The sequence below is a fragment of the Euleptes europaea genome, chromosome 1, assembly GCF_029931775.1.
Source record: "Euleptes europaea isolate rEulEur1 chromosome 1, rEulEur1.hap1, whole genome shotgun sequence".
In the NCBI taxonomy this organism is placed as follows: Eukaryota; Metazoa; Chordata; class Lepidosauria; order Squamata; family Sphaerodactylidae; genus Euleptes; species Euleptes europaea.
Window position 1 is genome coordinate 6,003,332 of NC_079312.1, and position 18,810 is coordinate 6,022,141.

The 18,810-nt window shown below is 42.9% G+C and overlaps 1 protein-coding gene across 1 annotated transcript in view; it reads right to left on the reverse strand.

Moving 5' to 3' along the window:
* Positions 1–18,810, reverse strand: part of LOC130474289 (zinc finger protein 436-like) — a gene marked incomplete at its 3' end in the record, with an annotated part of 75,089 nt that overhangs the window by 55,617 nt on the left and 662 nt on the right. Inside the window, exons 2-5 of the mRNA XM_056845877.1 lie at positions 18,689–18,806; positions 18,318–18,536; positions 17,253–17,354; positions 9,555–9,641 (exon numbers count right to left, since the gene is read on the reverse strand). Coding sequence (XP_056701855.1) covers positions 9,555–9,641; positions 17,253–17,354; positions 18,318–18,536; positions 18,689–18,806 — 526 coding nt within the window. The remainder of the gene's footprint in view (positions 1–9,554; positions 9,642–17,252; positions 17,355–18,317; positions 18,537–18,688; positions 18,807–18,810) is intronic.

An 18,810-nucleotide genomic window follows, 5' to 3' on the forward strand; every position in this document is an offset into this window, starting at 1 on the left:
TGAGACCTGCCTGGCTTGATAGTCCTCCACTCAGCTCCAAAAGAAGGAAACAGTAAGAGTTCCTTTCTCTGCAAAGAGACCCCAATTTCTGGCCAGGCTGGAATAAAGGACACACAGGATGTCCGATCTTAGCCTTTATACCTGAGAAGAGAGCTTAGCCATGAACTTTCTCCTTGGGGAAATTCTTATACTGCAGTCATAAGTAATGATAAGGATCATTACCAAGTAAAGCTATATTCCCAAAATTCTTCATTTTGACTTTGCTGTTTTTTATTTATTAAAAAAATGTATCCTGCCTTTCCTCATGGTTGCCCTTAACCACTACACCACAGTGGCTCTCTTTTGCTTTTCCATCAAATGCTAAGGAGGTGGTGGAAATATTTCATTAGAACTAGAACAGAGTGTGGGCACTGATAATATAATCCACACAAATCACAACTACAGTACATTGGAAGCAGAGCTGAACTGGGGTTAGGTTTACAATCAATTCTAGAATCCCCTTGGATCCAGCTGTATTGCTTGATAGGATGCAGAAGGCACCAAGTGTTTGTTTTAACAGTTTAGGATGCACGGCTAGCTGTGAGAGTTCCTACATTTATTTTATTCAATATTTTTATTTAATTGTTTTATTAGATTGGGCAGGTGTGACCATAGTCATACATTCTTTGTCATGTGAATGTCACAGGCTTTGACATATATGATCATTGTGTACATGTGAAATTATGTATATTTACAGAACTTTCCTATTTTTGAATCATTGAGGGTTCTTATTTAAAATCCTTAAGAGACTTCTCTCTCACATGGGAGCAGCAAACCCTGTTGGGCAGTATAAGAGACCTTAACAACCCTGAAGAGTATCTGGAAGAGTGTCAAGTCTTACATCAATATGTAAACAATGTCTGCTTTAGCTGCCTTACCGGCCATTCTTGAGAATTGGCATACGGGAACGTGGGGAGAAGGTGCAGGAGAGCCGTCTCCTAATGCCGTTCCCCGTATGCCATTAAACAAAACAAAAAAGCCATTTCACGGCTTGTTTAACAGGGACTTTTGCCCCATTGAAAGCAGCAAGGCTGCACCTGCTAAAAAGCAGGCACAGCAACGCTATTCCCGGCGCTGGCGTAAAGTGGCAAATGGGGACAGGAAGCTGCTGACTGGCATCTCCTCCCCTCGGCCCATGCCAGGAACACCCCCCATGCCGGCGCGGCAATTCTCTGCCATGGCCTGCGCCACGGAGAGGCCACGTCAGCGGAGGGGCAAGGCGCAGCTCTGCAGCGCTCGGGCGCTGGCGGAAAGGCCCTCCATGCCAGCATAAGTGCGTCCTAATGCATGATTACACGCACTTACGCTGGCAGGGAGATCACGCCACCTCTTATGAGGACTCACCCCCCCTCAGGAATGCGCAGTTAGTGAAGCGTCTTCTTCAGCAGCCTTGATAAAGCAGTAAAGTAGTTACATTTGATGTATTAAGCTACTAGTAAAGTTAAAGGTTTCAGATATATTGCATGTTATATATATAACAAAACTATTAATAGAATTAACTACTGTGATGATATTGTAAGTAGGTAATGAAGAAGAGCAAAGCATAACAAAAGCCTAATATAAACAAACTTAGTAACTGGACAGTGTTACAACAAAATAAGCAACCTAGTCCTTTCCTAGTTTCTTATAGTTTGTTTTAAATAGCTTTGTGTTTTTCATAGTGATTTCTTATCTCCAAATGATCATTAGAGACACATTAGTCCCAATGCTAACAAAAAGTAAATGCTTGTGAGATGCTAAGGGAAGAAACATACGAAGCATACTTATAGAAGTCTTATGTACTTTTTATAAAGATGAATGATCCTGAGATTAGAATCTTTACAATTATTTGATATTGATATTACAATTTTTAATTAATAATAAATAATATTTAATTATTTTTAATTATTTGATATTAAATTGTCGATGTATGTTAAGGACAATAACAGTGGTCAATGCTAGGAGTGAATGGTATTTAGACAGTCAAACTGGACTCAGCTAAAGACAGGACCCAACAGCATCCAGTAAAGGTGGAACCAACAGCAGTCAACTACAAGTGCAGTTCTCAAATTATTTAATTAATATTGAAGACCTATAAATATAGGTGTAGAGACACAAAAAAGTCAGATCTCTCCGGTCTTTGCGTAGATCAGAGGTTCTCATAGATCTCTCCAGTCCTTGTGTGGACTGGAGGTTCTCAGAGATCTCTCCAATATACGGAGGGTCTCACACATCTCTCCAGTCTTTGATTAGACTGGAGGTTCTCACAAATCTCCCCAGTCTTCGCATAGACTGGAGTTCACAGATCTCATGATTTGGTATGTCAGAAACACCAATCAATAATCAATAATCAACACTCTTATCCCCTTTATCCAACCTTAATTAGGGATAGAGAAGACCAGACACAGAGAGATCTGTTGAAAGCATTTATTTGGCCAAAATAAATAGGAGCCAGTTTGACATTTTGCAATGCCCTACTGCTCAAAGACAATGGTCCACTGCTTGCTCTTTTATAGCCCTTCAGAGGCTCAGCCCCCTACTGATGCCCGAACGCCGGCCCTTTTGGCTTCCCATGATTGGATAAAGCCAAATTACAGTCTTTCCCGGCCACCCTAAAAATCCATACATGGCAAACATTGACATCATTGAAACACCCATTTCTAAAATGGTTAATTTGCTGATCATTGAAGTTTCAGACCTCATGTCCTTTGAGTTGTTTACTTGTCATGTGTGCTTATCTCACAAAATACTTGCTGACAGTGTAAGTTATTTCTGATGTTTTAGACCCTATGACTGTCTGGGTTTTCGCTGCTCACTTCCCTATTTCATGTTCATTTGCTAAAGTTCCTTTGGTAAATTTCCAGGCTCCCTAGACTCCCCCTCCCATCTCTTGACCATCTATCTGAACTCTTGTCTGAACTTTTAACCTCTCCTTTAATTCTATATGGGAATCTAAAATCCTCCAATACTTTATTGCTAAATCCAAAAATCATAGTTGAAGGCTCTTGGATTTGTCTTCTCATCTTAATCATGAATTAATTAGCCTGTGTGCAAAGTATCTCCTCAATATTCCAAACCATCAGACCTCTACACAAACATTCTTAATTTCACCAGCATATTGCTGGAGCCTGTTTGCTTTTAATTGTTTTACTGTGTTGTAGCCTGTCTTTAGAAAGAAACTATTCAATTTATTTCATGGTATAAATCCTGTTTCCTATAGAAATCTCCTTTAATTCTTATCACTCTGCATATTTTAATTTCACCTATGTATCTCTCTCCAGTAAGCATGCTTCCTCTTCTGGGATTTTTGAATCAATAGTTGTTCAATGTATTGCTTTATCCAGCACCCCCCTTTCCCTATACAGGAGTACAATTCTTAACCTTGATTAAAGATGTACTAATTCTTCCTTTCTGCAAATCTAATATTTTAATCTATTTATTGGAAAACTCCTTTCAGCTAAAATCATTCTGTGTCTGTCCTCCCTGCATGTCTATTTTCAGCAAAGCCAGTCTGTCAGAAAATAGGAAGTATCTTCTTCTACTTAACAACTCCCTTTTAAAATCATTACTTTTTAAAGATTTCCTATCTTCAATATAAGCTAATATGTCTTCAATCAACTATTAAGTTTAAGCCTGCATTTCTAATCTATTCCCCTAAAGCTTTATTTTGATTTTTACCCTTAATTGCCAAGCTTAATCTATCTATCAAGATACAGTTCCTCCTTCCCTTATGTTCTGAGTTTGGGCTTTAATGGGCCCTCTTTTCATACACTTTGACTTAGGTCAGCGAGATTTTGCAAATTCTCTCCAATAGCCCAGAGTCCTGTGGATAAAGACAGGTAGCCTGAGATGGAATGCCCCCATCCAGTGATGGACCCAGGTCATCCCTCTCTCTGACCCCTTCCTGACAGTTCCACTGGTTCTCTAGCTTCAGTGAGACAGGCACTTTCTCATGGCTTCCATGTTAATCCCCCAACCTTTCTTAGCCAAAGTCTGCATGTTTCTTTGACATGGGAAGAGGAGCTGAATCTGGATAATGTTTCTATATTATTCTTTGATATATATATATATATATATATATATATATATATATATATATATATATATATATATATATATATATGCTTTAAAGCAGGATAAATTTTAAAGATTCTTCTCTCAAATCTCCCCCCCCTCTTGTCTGTGCAACAGGAAGCCCCAGCCTATTTCTGAAATCTGTCTGCTTTAACAGGAAGCCTGGTCCTAACCGCAAAAAGCTGAGCTCGAGAGCTTCCCTATTTTCTACAGAGTCAAGAAAGATTTCATCTTCAAGATTCTTTTGCTTCTCCAAAAACCTCCAGGCCTTGCCGGGAGAAATCTTTGGGTTTGCCTAAAAAGGACATTCTATACTATTTAACAACTACCTTTATACACTGTCATGGGTAAAAGAGACCACCATTTCCAACAGGTAACGTATGTCTACTTACCTATATGCTATTCTAAATAATTTGAATCAAGATTCTTTAACTAAATCAGATTTCTGTAACTGTTTTATTTTCTAAATGAAATATTTTTATTGTTTCATTTTAAGGGTTGAAACTTTAATATAGAGATTACTTGTAACATGAAACATGTTTAAGAATTCTAATGTTAAGGCTTTTGCAACATTTTTAAGAAGAATTTTGTAACATTTTTTAAGACTTTACCCATCCATTCCTGAGAATTGGTGTACGGGAACGGCGGGGAGAAGGTGCAGGTGAGCCATCTCCTAATGCAGTTCGCTGTACGCCGTTAAACAAAACAAAAAAAGCTGTTTTGTGGCTTTTTGTTGTTTAACGGGGCCTTTCACCCCATTGAAAACAGTGAGGCTGTGCCTGCTAAAAAGCAGGCACAGCAACTCTGTTCCCTGCGCCAGTGTAAAGTGGTGAATGGGGACAGGAAGCTGCCAACCGGCGGCTCGTTCCCCCGCCCCGCCCCCGGGAATGGCCCCCATGCCGGCATGACAATTCTCTGCCATGGCTGCGCCACGGAGAGGCCACACTGGCAGAGGGGCAAGGTGCAGCTCTGCAACATTTTGGCACCAGCAGAACTACCCTCGCCGCCAGCGTAGGTGCGTCCTAATGTGTGATTACATGCATTTACACTGGCAGTGAGGTCACACCGCCTCCTATGAGGACTCCCCACCTCAGGAATGTGTGGTACATGTATACATATGCATACATATTCTGTATGTTTAGGACTTTATATACATACTCATACATACGTGGTCAGTTTGAAGCTATACAATAAAAAGAGCGTACTTGCGTAAGTTAAATAAAGTTGTGTCCTGCTTATTAGGTGATTATCTGAATAAGATAACATACCACTTCTTAGGAAGGGGTCGATTCTAAGAGCATAATCACTGAAAGGCACTGACCTACTTTATGCATAGTTAAGATTTTAAGTAACAAGTCTAGGAAGAACCCAGGATTTGAATTCTAACTCAAGAAGAAGGTCAGTCTCCACAGATGACATGAGGGCACTGGTATCTATCTACTGTAATATGGACAGTGTCACAGGCACAAAACTAAAGCTCAAAATATGTGCAGAGCCAATAACTCTGTAGTCTATTTAATACTGTAAAGGATACTCAGTCATAAAACTAGCAATCGATAACCACAAAAACAATAAAATCAACAGTAAACAGCTAACAGAAATTCATGGAAATAATTAACACCAAATCAGGAACTCTTAAATTTATTGATCATCAATTGCCCTCTGGACTAAAAATAGGATTTAAGAATCTATGGAGGGCCAAAATTAATCTTGTTTATTAAAATGATTTATATAGATCATCTGATGAGACTCAAAAGCTAGGAGGCAAGATGGGTCTTCTGAGGAGGGAAGTTCTGAAGTCTGAGGAGCCCAGGTCTTAGTGATGTTTCAGCATTTTATGTCCTGTGTGCTAGGGGGCAAGCCAGGGCTAGGAGGAAAGCTATGGAAAAGATGCCAAAAGATGAAGCAAAGAAGGGAACCTCTGAATACCAGAAAGTCTCAGCCTCTACGCCCTGTTTGTTTGTTTGCCCCTCCATAAGAAGTGGTTGGCCACTGTGTGAGACAGGATGCTGGACTAAGATGGACCACTGGTCTGATCCAGCAGGGCTTTTCTTAGGTTCTTAAGCTAGTCACTGAGCCCAAAGCAGAAGCCATTGATTGACCAGCTTGCCAGTAATTGCTTCCTACACAGGGCTGCTGGCAAGCCAGACAAAGTAAAGACCTCTTAGGAATACTACCAGCTTCAGGCAAGCTTTATTTCAGAGGGAAGTCAGAACACAGGAATTGTTCCCAACACTCAGCAACGTTCAACTGCCAGTGGACTGGCAATGTAGCAATTCAATGCCACTGAATGCCCTCCCATCAGGGGGGGAGCTGTGGCTCAGTGGCAGAGTCCCAGGTTCAATCCCCAGCATTTCCAGTTAAAGAATCTGGCCGTAGTTGATATGAAAGACCTCTGCCTGAGATCCTGGAGAGCCAGTGTGAGTAGACAATCAGGCATACCTCATTTTTATTATGCTTCACAGATATTGTGTTTTCAAGCAAGTCTATTGGTGCCATTTTGCCACCAGCATGTGCTCACTTCATGTCTCTGTGTCCCATTTTGGTAAATCTCACAATATTTCAAACTTTACATGCACTGGGAAACCAAAAAATTAATGCGACTCTCTTTATTGTGATATTTGCCTTATTTCGGTGGTCTGGAACCGACACAGAAATACCACTGAGATATGCTTGCACTGACCTTGATGGCTCAAAGGTCTGATTCAGAATAAGGCAGCTTCATGTGTTTATGTGTGTTCATTAAAAAAAAAAAAAAACAAAAAAAAACACATGCATTCACCCACAGAGTAAACACCATGAGACGGTCAAAAGATAATCTCAAAGCTCTTACATGGAGCACTGCTGGCTAACTGGACAACTCTAGAGTTGGAAAGATGGATTATAAAATCAGCTCACAATTCTGCACCTGATATGCTTCTGTTTTGTGTAAATAAGGCACACATCTTCTGAGAACCCCTTTATTATTTCAAAACCTCTCATGTTTGAGAAAGTACATTTCTAAGACAGACAGAGATGGGAGGAAATGCTCTGTTCCTCCTGCACAGCCATGACTAGTTACACTTGTACATGAAACATTAGTAATCAAGCTGAATGAGATAATATTATGAACCATTTACCACCAAATAAAAACAGTGGAAACTATTCTTTAAACAACAAAAGACACATCAGGCAAATGGCCTTTCTCAGCCAATGTCCTTATCCAGTTCAGGCAAAGTGCTCTGCAGGTTTGTAAGATCATTGAGTTGGTCTGTGCGGCATCAGTGAAAAAAGAAGAACTCAGCATTAAAGATTATTAGAAATGGGATTGAACGTAAAATTAACAGTATTGTAATGCCCTCGTATGGATCTCTGGTGCTGTCCCATTTGGACTACTGTGCATTGTTCTGGTCAATGTCTCAAAAATGATGGTTCGGACGAAAGTTTCCATGGATGGAAGGGGAACTTTGCTGATTCCTCCCTCTCCCACAGTAAACCTCTGTTGCTGCAAGCTATTAGGGAGGGGAGGTGGCTCTGTGGTACAACATCTGCTTGGCATGCAGAAGACCCCAGGTTTAATCCTCGACATCTCCAGTTAAAAGGATGAGATAGCAGGCGATGTGAAAGACTTCAGCCTGAGACCCTGGAAAGTGGCTGCCAGTATGAGTAGAAAATACTGACCTTAATGGACCAAGGGTCTGACTCAGGCAGATTTGTGTATTTCTGTGGTTCCCCCAGCCTCTAGGAGTAGTATTGGGGAGGGGGTTATCTGTGGCTATTGCCAGAGGGAGGAGGTGGGGAAGTCATGTTCCATGAATGGAAATCCTTCCATTCACACAACTGTTAGGTGGGAACCAAGCTGATGTCTTAAAGCTGAACAGCAGTGAAGGAAAAAAGCAACTGAAATGATCCTTATGACTGAGGAAAGGATAAGGCGTTTGAGGGGGGTTGGCTTAGAGAAAAGGCAACAAGGAGGGCATGATAGAGGTTTCTACACTGAAGGATGGTTTGGAGAAAGAGGGTAGAAAGAGTATTGCCTCTTTTTCCTATACTACTAGAACTCATCACTCCAAGAAAATTAACAGGCAATAGGTTCACAAGCGTCAAAGTACCATTTCAAACAACTATTCATTCATCAGGGAGATGGCTAGCTCAGAGCTTCACATTCTAAAGGTTCCAGATTCAATCCCTGAAAGGGTTTCAGGTAGCAGAGTTACTTTTAAGAAGATCGTCAAAGTAAAGCTTCACAAACTTAGTGGCATTCAGTGAAGTATGTTGCTGTCCTTTGCCATTTTTGCTGACCATAGGTAGGAAAGTGCTTGAGCATTGGGATTGGGTAGGACACGGCATGGCACAGAGTTCTTGGCTTGGATTGATGCTCTGTCCCCACTCTGTTGAATGATATCGCTTTGCTCCAGTGTGGATATTTTGTTGAGAGATAAGACTTGTGCTCTGGTTGAAGCGCATTTCGTGCTCCCAATGTTTATATAGCTTCTCTGTTGTGTGAGTTCTTCGATGCCTAGTAAGGTTTGACGAACTACAAAAGTTCTGACCACAGTCTAAGCATTGGTATGGACTTTCTCCTTTATGGACTAATTGATGTGACATAAGTTGTACCTTCCATCTGAAGCTATTTCCACACTCCGAACATTGATATGGTTTTGCCCCAGTATGGATTCCTTGGTGTCTAATAAGGTTTGTCTTTTGACCAAAGCTCTTCCCACACTCGGAGCATTTATATGGTTTCTCCCCTGTGTGAATTCTTTGATGTCTAGCAAGGTTGGATGCATTGCAAAAGTTCTGACCACAGTCTGAGCATTTGTACACTCTGCCCCCCCTGTGAATTTTTTGATGTGATGTAAGCTCTGTGTTCCATCTGGAGCTCTTCCCATGGTCCAGGTTTTTATATAGTTTCTCCACTGTGGGCTTTATTTGATATCTAGCAGACTGGGATGTGTTACTACAGTCTGAGATTCCTGAGTTGACTGATTGATGTGAAGTAAAGCATGAGCTCTGAGTATAGCTCTTTCCATGTTCCAAGCATTTGTGTAGATTTTCTCTCATGGGGATTCTCTGATGCTGAAGAAAGCCTGATTTATTACTGAAACTCTTGCCACAGTGTGAGCAGCTATACAGTTTCTCCCCTATGTGGATTCTTTGGTGATTAATGTTTGCCTTCTGAGTGAGGCACTTTCTCTGGGTTATCTGATGTCTATCAAGGTGTGATTTCCCACCAAAGGCTTCACCACATTCTAAGCATACGTTAGTTCTCTCCCCGATGTGAATTCTCTGGTGTACATTGAGGCTTGATTTATTGCTGAAGTTTTTAGAATATACAGGACACTCATTCCTTCTCTTTCCATTCTTGGTTTCTTGTTGGATCTGGATAACACGTAAGTTCGATCCTAGAGAAGAATCAGGTGTATTCCTCTGATTCCATGCTTGGTTTCCCTCCTGTGGCTTTCTTCCTTCCCAATTCCCACCATTTTCTTTCACCCCTGGCTGCTTGGCTCTTTCTGCCAACATCCCATAGTTTTCCCACTCATTCTCACTTCCCTGCGCATTGCTTCCTGGAATAATAAAGAGATAAAAAATAGAGCACAAGTGAATAACATAGCACCAAATCAGGAACAAACCAAAGTCTCTGTGAAGGAGAGCAGAAAATACTTTCTGCCTCCAGATAATTTCCAAAGATTTAACGGGAAGGCAAATTCTGCCACTAATTAAACAAGCTAGATATACATTTACTGGAGACTGGATGTTTGGACTTACCATGAGTTTCTGTTCTGTCCTAGTAATGGAAAGGCAGTCAGGAATGAGTGAATTGCTGTGCTCTTATATCAGAAGGCAGGGGATAAAATCTTCTGACATCAGGAGGTAAGGGGAGGCCCTGCCCACCAGATTCAGCTTTCCTGGAACACGTAGAACTGTTATAATAGTATGATATGGCCCTTCAAAATAATTTCCTGGTCAGAGACCAAATCAGAGAGGGGAAAACAAAAGAAACAAAGTAAAAAAAAAGAGCAAGGAAGTCAAAGAGGCATCTCCAGGAGGTCCTGAAATAACTCAGTAGCTCATAAGGCATCCAAAAGAAGAGCCCCTGGGGGGGAATTCTGCCAGCATCAGTGCATAGACCCAAATTCCTCATATCAGGAATAAGCCACATATCAGGAATAAGCCAGGAATATCAGGAATAAGCCAGGAATATCAGGAATAAGCCACATATCAGGAATAAGCCACATATCAGGAATAAGCCTGCATTCCCATTCATAGTGAGCCCAGTTTTCCCCTCTCATCTAGTTAAGAAAGACAGTCAGGAATGGAATATACAAAAGCACTGAATCATCCCCAGGAAGAGGTGAGAGAAAGAGGGTCAGAAATTCTCCAGTCTTGCTTGTCTACCAGCATCTCACTAGAACAGAGACTCCCTAGTCAATTCTGCAGTGTCTCCTAAAAGGGAGGTAACTAGCCTAGGTAACTTTCCCTTGTTGGAGGATACCTACAAAAAGCATCAGAAATGGTCTCCCTCTGCATTGAAAGTTCGTCCCAGCTGCTGGGAAACTTCTTTTGGTCTAGTAGACCACTAAGGACCTTCCTCATCTACCTTCGCGCACACACAAAAATCTGTCACAGAGAAGAATTTTGTCATCTATGGTACAAAATGGTTAGTTTCTGGTCATGTAAATCTGGTGTGTTGTATAGATATCTAGTGAACTGGCCTCTGACTGAAGGACTGTGAAATCAGCCCTAGGGACCTGATGAAAAGGGTGCCATTGACAGTATAGTACTAAATGCACTCCTATGAATGCATAGTTTCAGAGGGTAGAAATGTTGGTCTGCAGTGGAACAGCTGGATTCCAGTTCAGTAGCACCTTAGAGACCTACAGGATGTTTGGGGGTATAAGTTTATACCCCCAAAATCTAGTTGGTCTCTATGGTGCTACTGGACTCAAATCTAGTTGTATCCCTGAACAGGTGACAGAGGTTACCCAGTAAGATACAAATGACAGGATCAAGGAAGACTCATTCCTACAGAAGCAGGAGAAATACATCTATGCAACGAACAACACATACTTATGGGTGGAAATTACAGTGATGTAGATTTTGGCTAAATCTGAAAAGGAACTTTCTTAGAGTAAGAAATGTTCAGTAATGGGGCTCGTCAGGTGTCATCACTGGAGGTCTTTCAGCAGAGGCTGGATGACCACCAGTTGAGGAAGCTGTAGTTGTGTATTTCTACACTGGTGGATCAGATGATCTCTCAGGTCCCTTCCAATTCTAGGACTCTACATTGAGCTGAGCCACCCTCTACAGGAACCTCTAGACAAGAAAATCATAGAGATGTTAGTGGCTGTCTCCACAGGATCAATGCTGCTGCATGAATTCTTGTAAAACCTTTTCTGGATGAGTTTGTGTTGCCCCTGAGAAATAAGATGCACCGTCTGGGAATATTCCCTGGATATGCAGATGACAGAGGTAGATAGGACAGCCTCTTACAAACTTAGGTTGGTTTGCCAGCTGTGACCTTTCCTGAAGAAAGCTGATGTGGCCATGACCATACAAGGCCTAAAAGGAGTCCACCACCATAAACATATATGACCAGTGTTATGCAAATAGCACCGGCTCCCATTTCCAGGCCCAATGAAAAGTGCTAGGATTCAAAGCACCTGAAGATCCATCTTCACCTGTCTCAACCAGCTCAAGTCCGGAGGTCATCGGGGAGGCCTCGCTGATATAACAGCAAAATATTCTTACCTAGTGGGGGCTGTGACGGGCTTCATTTTTTCAGCCTCCTCTCTGCTGCTGGGAAGGGGATGGAGCCATGAGTTTCCTTGCCCTCATGTGGGGGTCTCCTCTTTGCCTGGCCGCATCCAATGGAGGCTCCACCACACAGATGGCTTCCAGGAAGCACTGTCTGTCCTCTGCACTCTCACTTGGGTTATCAGGCAGGTTGGGAGTGCCAGCTGTGAGGCCAAGTCCCACAGCCTTTCAGTCTGCCCTCAGGGACTACCGGAAAGCTGACCTCTAGGGGCTTGGGGGAGGATAACTAGGACCACCCTAACCTGGACCCGGCTTGTAGAGGGTTGATGTGGCAGCCCTCACAATCACTCTCTTATAATTGATTGAAGGAACCTCAGGGTGGAGGGACTCACCACAAGGGAAGAAGTGAGAGAGACAGGGATGGGACGGGATTCCCCCTGACCCTGATGGGCAACATCTCTTGCTTGCTCTGACTCCTTAATTAGGGCCTGCAGTTGGGTTTGCCAACCTCCAGGTGGGGCCTGGAGATCTCCCAGAATTATAACTGATTTCCAGACTATAGAGATCAGTTCCCCTGGAGAAAACGGCTATGTTGGAGGGTGGACTCTGTGGCAGTATACCCTGCTGAGGTCCCTCCCCTTCCCAAACTCTGCCCTCCCCAGAAACCACCCCAAAATCTCCAGGAATTTCTCAAACCAGAGTTGGCAACCCTACCTTCAGTCCTTCTCTGCCACGTTAGAGGAAACTGGAGAGTCTGTCCCTCACAATTTGCAAGGTTTTGAAATTTTAAAGTCTTCAATAACAACAGCAGAACAGTTTGAAGCTAGAGTAGGGCAGTTAGAATGCCGGACAAGGATCAGGGAAACCCAGGTTTGAATCCCATCACTTAATCGTGAAGCTCACTGAATAAACTTGGGCCAGTCATACATTCTCAGCCGAGCCTATCTCATAGGGTTGTTGTGAAGATAAAACGGAGGAGGGGAAAACCCCTTGAAATAAGGGCAGGATTAAAAAGTAACAGAAAGATACCAGGCTGTAAAAGCCCCGTTTTCAGGCCAGAAGGTAGGAATAATCAGGAAGGGGGTGTGCGGATTTGAAACCCTGCCTTTTGAGATAGCAGCACAAGTGTTCAGCCATTCCTGACAGCCTCTCGCTGCTGGGTGAGCCCTTTAACTGCCAAGAAAAGGAACAGACGGTGATTCAGACAAGCAAGAACAGCCCAAAAGACTCCATGGTTGGCCTGACCTGAGGACTGCACCTGTATTGCATGGACCTGCAGCAGGGTGGCAAATGTACTCCCCTTCTTTTGTCCTGCTGCATTTTTCTTCTTAGGGGAAGAACAGCTCATCGACTTGTGTGAAAGCCACCCTCTCCAAAGTTCATCCTGGATCTCTCACTTGACAGCCTAAGCTGAGGGCGACTGAGGGAGAGTTTCCAATCTTTGCCTTCCATGTATGAATGCATGAAGCTGTAGTGCCCAGATATAAGGGCTGGTATAAAACACTATGTACTCATATGCACATGACACACATAGAAGCTTTAGGGAAGTTGGCATCCAAAGGCTTTGAGCCAACAAATCATACTCTGCCTGGTACTGCCTCTCACCAGTAGAGAGAAAGCAGTCTTTAAATTACCTCTAACCTTAGGAATGTAGTTTCTGTTTCCTAGCTCACAAGATCAAGCACTTGCTCAGTGATGCCTTCGGGCAATATCTATAGGCTATGCTAATTAACTTGGAGTAGACACCTAACGTGTAATGGTGCTTTTGTGTATCAATCTGCTTGTAAGCAGCTATGGGCCTGCCCCCTTCTAATGCATAAATGATGCTGACCTTCCTTTGTGAGTAATCCTGTGCCTTATCTGTGGTTCTCACCCAGCTCTGTGTTTAGCTAAATAAAGAACTGTTTGCTTTTGAACTTAACCTCCTCCTTGTTATCTTTTATTGAACGCTAAAAGATAACGGGGCACTTCAAAGCTGCCTTCATTCATGAAGATTCATGGAGTAGAGGTCTATCCATGGCTACTAGCCATGGTGACTGAAGGGAACTTCCATGTTCAGTGGCAGTCAACCTCTCAATCCCAGTGCCCAGGGGCAACATCAGCCTCTACGTCCTGTTGTTGTACCTCCAGAGGAATTGGTTAGCCACTGTGTGAGACAGGATGCTGGACTAGATGGACCACTGGTCTGATCCAGCAAGCTCTTCTTATGTTCTTCTACTGAGTCAGACCAAAGCCAAGGTGTACCAAGTTCAGTATTATCTACTCTGTTGGGGTCTCCAACATGGTGCCTGTGGGTGACATGGTGCCCGCCAACACCATTCCTGGTACCTGTCAAGTGTTTTAGAAAGAGGGTGGGGCCACTAAAGTCCTGACTGACTGTGAAGATGAAAATAACATTGTTTCAGTGGTAGCTGCCGCTACAGTATTGGTTTTATTCTTTCTTTCGCTCCTGTTTCCCAGTGTATTTTTAGAAATTACTCCTATTGTTTCCTGCACTTCAGCTTCCTTTGTGTGTATGTGTCAGTCCACCTCCCACAGTGGCCATTTTGTGGTTGTGCCCACCATTCTGTGTCAGAATTGGAAAGATAGATAAAAGTAAGGCCAAGGCCGATCGTGCAAAATAGGTTAAAATATTTTTATTACTCATGTAAAATTCCCTATGCCTTTCCCTGAAGAAGCCTCTTGGGTAAAACAAGTAGGGAATTTCTCCTGTGACTGGTGCGACCCTTTTAATTCACCTTAGAATTGGAAAGGTACCCATAGGCTGAAAAGGGTTGGGGACCCATGATAGTGGTTAGAACATAAGAAAGGCCCTGCTGGATCAGACCAAGGCCCATCAAGTCCAGCAGTCTGTTCACACAGTAGCTGACCAGGTGCCTCTAGGAAGCCACTAACAAGATGGCCTCAGGCAGAGGTCTTTCATATCACTTACTACCTTATCCTTGTAACTGCAGATTGTGGGGCTTGAACCTGGGACCTTCAGCATACAAAGCAGATATTCTACCACTGAGATATAGCTAGGGTTGCCAGCCTCCAGGTGGTGGCTGGAGATCTCCTGCTATTACAACTGATCTCCAGGCGACAGAGTTCAGTTCACATGGAGAAAATGGCTACTCTGGAAGGTGAACTCTATAGCATTATACCCCACTGAAGTCCCTCCCCACCCCAAACTCTGTCGTCCTTAGGGTCCACCCCCAAAATCGCCAGGTATTTCCCAACCCAGAGCAGGCAATGCTAGATATAGCACCTCCCATTTGTACACACACCGACATATACAGTATATATACTATTCTTCAAAATTCCATCAGCTACCAATCTTCCAAATTTGGTACCATCTTTGGATGTCCCATTTCTCCCCATCTCCACCTCCTTTCCAAAACCCTGCACCATTCCTCATCTGAACAGGATCTGGCCTTTCCTTGTTGCAACCTTTATCGAAGTTCAAGTCTTGCTCCAGGGATCCCTTTTCATGACTAACCTCCTGGTGGCCTCACTTTGTTCTCCTAGAATGACTCTATTGCTCACCCTGAGAGGCTGATAGTAAAATAATAACAGTCGAACAAAAGAACAGGGCAGAAAACTGATACAGGCTGGGTTGGGAAGCATCACTGCAGTGCAAACATTTGGCTACCTTCGAGTTTGGCAGATATCTGAAGGGGCAGCTAAATACAAAACCGGGTCACACCTTAAGAATTGGCACAAACTAATGGAATATGCTCTTATGCCAAAAATGAATTATATGATAAATATGAACAGTGATAAAGCATTTGAGCAGCATCTTTTTACAACCACGTTGAGTCTCAAGGTTAATAATAAGAAAACAACTGATTAGATCTATATAAGATGTATTATAATGCAATTTTCACTTCATTTATAGAAAACCATTACCGATAGTTTTGACAATGCATTAACTAGCCATAGAAAATGATTATCTTCTGTATATGCCAATGTCGTTAGCCTGTTTTGCGTTAGAATTGTTTTCTTTTCTATTTTTTAGACAAAATTTATGTTTGATATCTATATTTTCCCCTCCTTTGCTTTCCTTCTGTATCCCTATTATTTTATACAATAATTTTTTAAAAAAGAATTGGTACAGCACACCTGCTCTGCAGCAGCGTGGTACCATCAGGAGGGTATTACTCCAGTTTAGAATACAAGAGGGGGTCCATTCCTTTGGAGATTTTAAAGATGTTTCCCTCTTAAGTGAGAAACTGCTTCTTCAGATTTTTAGAAGGCTTCCCTCTCATTCAGTTTCTCTCTGACTATTTCCTACTGTACCCTTGCTGACATTTTGGCACTCTCACCCCTCATTCTGGCAGGAAACATACCCAGGAGGCTCCTCTGCTTGAACATTCTCCCATCTAGCCTGTTGAAAATCAGCCTATGAGGGAGCCAAGCCCTCTCCTTGCTCTGCTTTCAAGGAGTTTTTTAATTGATCTGGGGAAAACAGGCTGCAACTGCAGTCAAAACTATTACGAGAAGGCATGATGTGGACATGAGTGGATCACATGAAAACACAAGATAATCACTGGGAAAATGCAGAGCCTAAGAACATAAGAAAAGCCATGCTGGATCAGACCAAGGCCCATCAAGTCCAGCAATCTGTTCACACAGTGGCCAACCAGGTGCCTCTAGGAAGCCCACAAACAAGACGACTGCAGAGGCATTATCCTGCAGAGGCATTATATTAGCCTGTGTTCCACAGCACCTAATATAATAGGCATGCTCCTCTGATCCTGGAGACAATAGGTATGCATCATGACTAGTATCCATTTTAACTTTTATGCCAAATAAAGGTGTGATTTGATTTGAACTAGTATCCATGAATACCCCTCTCCTCCATGAACATGTCCACTCCCCTCTTAAAGCCCTCCAAGTTGGCAGCCAGCACCACATCCTGGGCCAGGGAGTTCCACAATTTAACTATGTGTTGTGTGAAGTACTTCCTTTTATCTGGTTTGAATCTCTCACCCTCCAGCTTCAGCAAATGACCCCTCATTCTAGCATTATGAGGAGAAAAGCTTCTCCCTGTCCACTCTCTCTAGACCAAGCATAATTTTATAGATCTCTATCGTGTCTCCCTTTAACCACATTCTTTCCAAGCTAAACAGCCCTAAGCTTTTTAACCGCTCCCCATAGGGCAGTTGCTCTAGCCCTTTGATCATTTTGGTTGCTCTTTTCTGCACCTTCTCAAGCTCTGTAATATCCTTTTTTAGGTGGGGTGACCAGAACTGTACACAGTATTCCAAGTGTGGTCTCACCATAGATTTGTACAAGGGCAGTATGATGGCAGCAGTTCTATTCTCTATTCCTGATAGGTCTTCTCTCTCTTGCGTAAGATCAAGAAGGAAATCCCACCAGCCCTCTGAGGAAGTCCCACAACAACAAGGCACCAAAGGATCCCATAACTCAGTAGCTACCTGCTTCTCCCACTGTTTCCGTTGAGCTCTGGGTGAACACTTTTTCTTCACCTTCTTCTTTCTGGCATGAGATGAGATCAGGTCTTGGAGTCAAAAGTTCTCCTTTGGGGAAACAACATCAAGGGTTTAAGGGGTTTAAATTACAGGCAGAAGGGTATCAGCTGGATATTAGGGAAAACGTTTTTTATAGTAAGAGTTGTTCAACAGTGGGATCAGCTACCTAGGGTGGTGGTGAGCTCCCCTTCTCTGGCAGTCTTCAAGCAGCAGCTGGACAAACACTTCTCAGGGATGCTCTAGGCTGATCCTGCATTGAGCAGGGGGTTGGACTAGATGGCCTGTATGGCCCCTTCCAACTCTATGATTCTATAAGTAAGGTCATCCTGACCCTTCTGGATGCATACATGTTCCAAACTACAAAGGGCAGACAGGAAGCACCCTCTTCAACAAACCCATCTTTACCAATGGGCAGACAGGAAGCAACCACTGAGATAACCGCTCCCCCAGTCTCCCCCATACTGAGCTCTGAATTAGAAAAGAATTCTGCTGTCTTCAATGAGTCATTGAATCCTGGCCAGGACAGAGGAGAAGGGCTCAGGAGTGGAGAGTTTGGATATAATGCAATCTACTCCTGCTTCACAAACTCCTTCGAGTGTACTGATTACTGACAACTGTAATGGAGATTAATTTATTTCAGCATCCATCAACTAAACTACCTATCTAAAACTAGGGCCTTCTTGGTCTTGGCACCAAACCTTTGGAACACCCCTCCCCATCAGTGTCTGTTAGTGTCTTCTATTGTTGTCTTTCACCAGCAGGTGAAGACTTATTTGTTTTATCTGGCATATCCCCCATAATGGTTACTGGCCCTCCTTCTATGTTGTTTTTGTGTTCTATTTGAATTATTTTATAATTTTAACTGTATTTTTAAGAGCACAGATGTTTTAATTTTTTTAAAAAAAAAATTTTTTTGGCTAACTTGTGGACCATGCTGGGGTGGAAAGGCAGCACTAAAATGTTCTACATGATAAATATAATAATAATAATAAAGTGAAAAGGGATCCTTACCCAGAAAGGCCACATTCCCCAAATTCTCCAGTGTGACTTCCATGGCTAGAGCCCTCTGGCCTGGATCCAGCAGTTCCCACTCCTCCTTGGTGAAGTCCACATCCACCTCCTCAAAGGACACGGGACCTTCCTCAGTCTGAGCTGGCCGCATAGCAGCTGCTTCTGCTTCATCGCAAAGAGGAAACGACTTGGAAAGAGTCAGGGATGCCATTCCAAAGTCTGGGAGGGAGAGAAGAACAATCCAGTCTCTCAAACAGAGGCCAAAGACCTAGAAATACCAGCAATGAACTTCAGGCAACCCAAAGAGAAAGACCGAGATGTAACGTTTATCTTGGGACCTTCACGGCAGTTCAGGCACAAGGAATCCTTACCTGGGGAGGTGTCTGGCATTGGATCCTCCTGTTTGAAGGCTCTGAACTGTGGATTCTGGAAGGTCTTTGGCGAATCCTTTTCTGACTTGGCAAACATCTCCATGAATGATCCATGTACCTGA